The sequence below is a fragment of the Conger conger genome, chromosome 12 (genome assembly GCF_963514075.1).
Source record: "Conger conger chromosome 12, fConCon1.1, whole genome shotgun sequence".
In the NCBI taxonomy this organism is placed as follows: Eukaryota; Metazoa; Chordata; class Actinopteri; order Anguilliformes; family Congridae; genus Conger; species Conger conger.
The window spans coordinates 8925532-8927225 of record NC_083771.1 but is presented as its reverse complement, the minus strand read 5'-3'; the positions used below and the strand labels follow the sequence as shown (position 1 = coordinate 8927225).

The 1694-nt window shown below is 43.4% G+C and overlaps 1 protein-coding gene across 1 annotated transcript in view; it reads right to left on the bottom strand.

The window, feature by feature from the left end:
• The window catches only part of bspry (B-box and SPRY domain containing), a 12898-nt gene extending 11738 nt beyond the window's left edge, over positions 1–1160 (bottom strand). Inside the window, 1 exon segment of the mRNA XM_061261989.1 lies at positions 626–1160. Coding sequence (XP_061117973.1) covers positions 626–868 — 243 coding nt within the window. The 5' untranslated portion in view covers positions 869–1160.
• Positions 1161–1694: the final 534 nt, after the last annotated feature.

The following is a 1694-nucleotide window of genomic DNA, read 5'->3' as shown; positions in this document are numbered from 1 at the left end:
ACTGCAGAACCAACTGGAAGCTCCTTACAGTCGGCACAAAGGAAACTGACCTACTGAGACTGAAATAACTGCTGCCTCCCTTCAATGCAGTCTGACATAAGCAAAACCTGCTCTACCACCCAGTCAACTTTCGAAAGGCTTTTTGATATGCATAGCACCCATGACTGTCACATGGATGCAGTAGAAACTGACACATTGACTAGATAGTAAAACATAAGTGCATAAATATATTGTCTGAATATAAATTACTAAAGATAATGTAAATAAGTAGTAGTAGAATGAGGGTTGGGGAAGAGGCTTTGAAGGATATGTTTCATTCCCCATGTGGGGCACTGGCACTATAGCCTTGGACAAACACTCAGCCTGAATACACTTGAAGCTGCAATGGATCGTATTTAAAGGAAGTCAGCTGAATAAGAATGACTGCAAAATGGTTATGTTATGACTGCAAAATGAATGCAAAATTGCAACTGTAATTGCACAGTTACAACAAATAAGTAAAATCAGTAGTAAAAAGAGCAGGGGAAACACAATTTGTAGCCTATATAACATTACGTTCTGGTCAAACTGAGGAAAAATGTATTTAGAGCAAGTATCATTATTTTATCATATAATGTACACTCACCCGAACATCTGCGGCTCTTCGGGCGACAGGGGTGACCGTGTGGCCGTTACAGGACCCCTGTATTGCGCAGTGTGAACAAATGAGTTTCGCTTCTGATCTACAGAACCAGTCAAGATCTGATTTATGGTCCACGCACTGGCCCGCTTCCTCGGAACTGCTGTTCGTCACGGTCACCTCACGGTCCAGGGGGCTCGCCTGAACCCGAGTGCGCCTCCATGTTGGGGCCAGAGTTAGGCGAACCATTCGCTAAAAGTCCATTTATGCTGTCGACAGAGAGAATGGAACCACCGTTTACCTTGCGGCTAACCGAACTGCCGCGACGGGTCTCCAACTCCGGCTCTAAATCGCTGTCTTCAAGGACACGGCTGACAGCTCGCAACTCCGCGTTTCAGAACTCATTGCTCCTCCAACGACTTGTGTGTAAATATATCCGATTAGGCTATATAGCGTCGAAAAATTGCTAAAAAAAAACGACGGGGTTCGTAGCCTCTCGATATTGAGAAATATGACGCAGATCATTTACATGCGACAGGTTGTGTACCTGTGACAGGTGAGGTAAGGTGCGAATGCGGAAGTAGCGGACACAATAAAGGTCAGAGCTGTAAAGCAAGTTTAACGGCTGAGAGGGTAAAAGAAAGGGTTTGGGAAAGACGGAAAGTAAAAAGGTGAGAAAATGTTCATATCTACAGGCTACCGCGTTTGTGGGAGGCAAATTTTCGACAGACAATTCTCACACGTAAATATATCTGAATTGTCACAGTTCAGAAAATCCGATGTCATTTCGTAACCGCGCTTGAAAGAAATTACTGTCAATGAATAACAGGTTAATGCTTTACTTTCCCTTGGTTTGTTTCTAACGCCTGCCTTTTTGTGTCACACGGCGATTCCACTAAATGGCGCTCGAGTCTTTCATAAAAACACAGCTTAAACCAGCTTGACCAGCTCAGCAGGGAAGTCTACTATAGAATTACACAATGAACCATGAACCATGACCATGTACAAACACCAACCACAACCAACCAACCATGTAAAGAAACAAGATAATAATATGCAGGTAAAATACTAATTC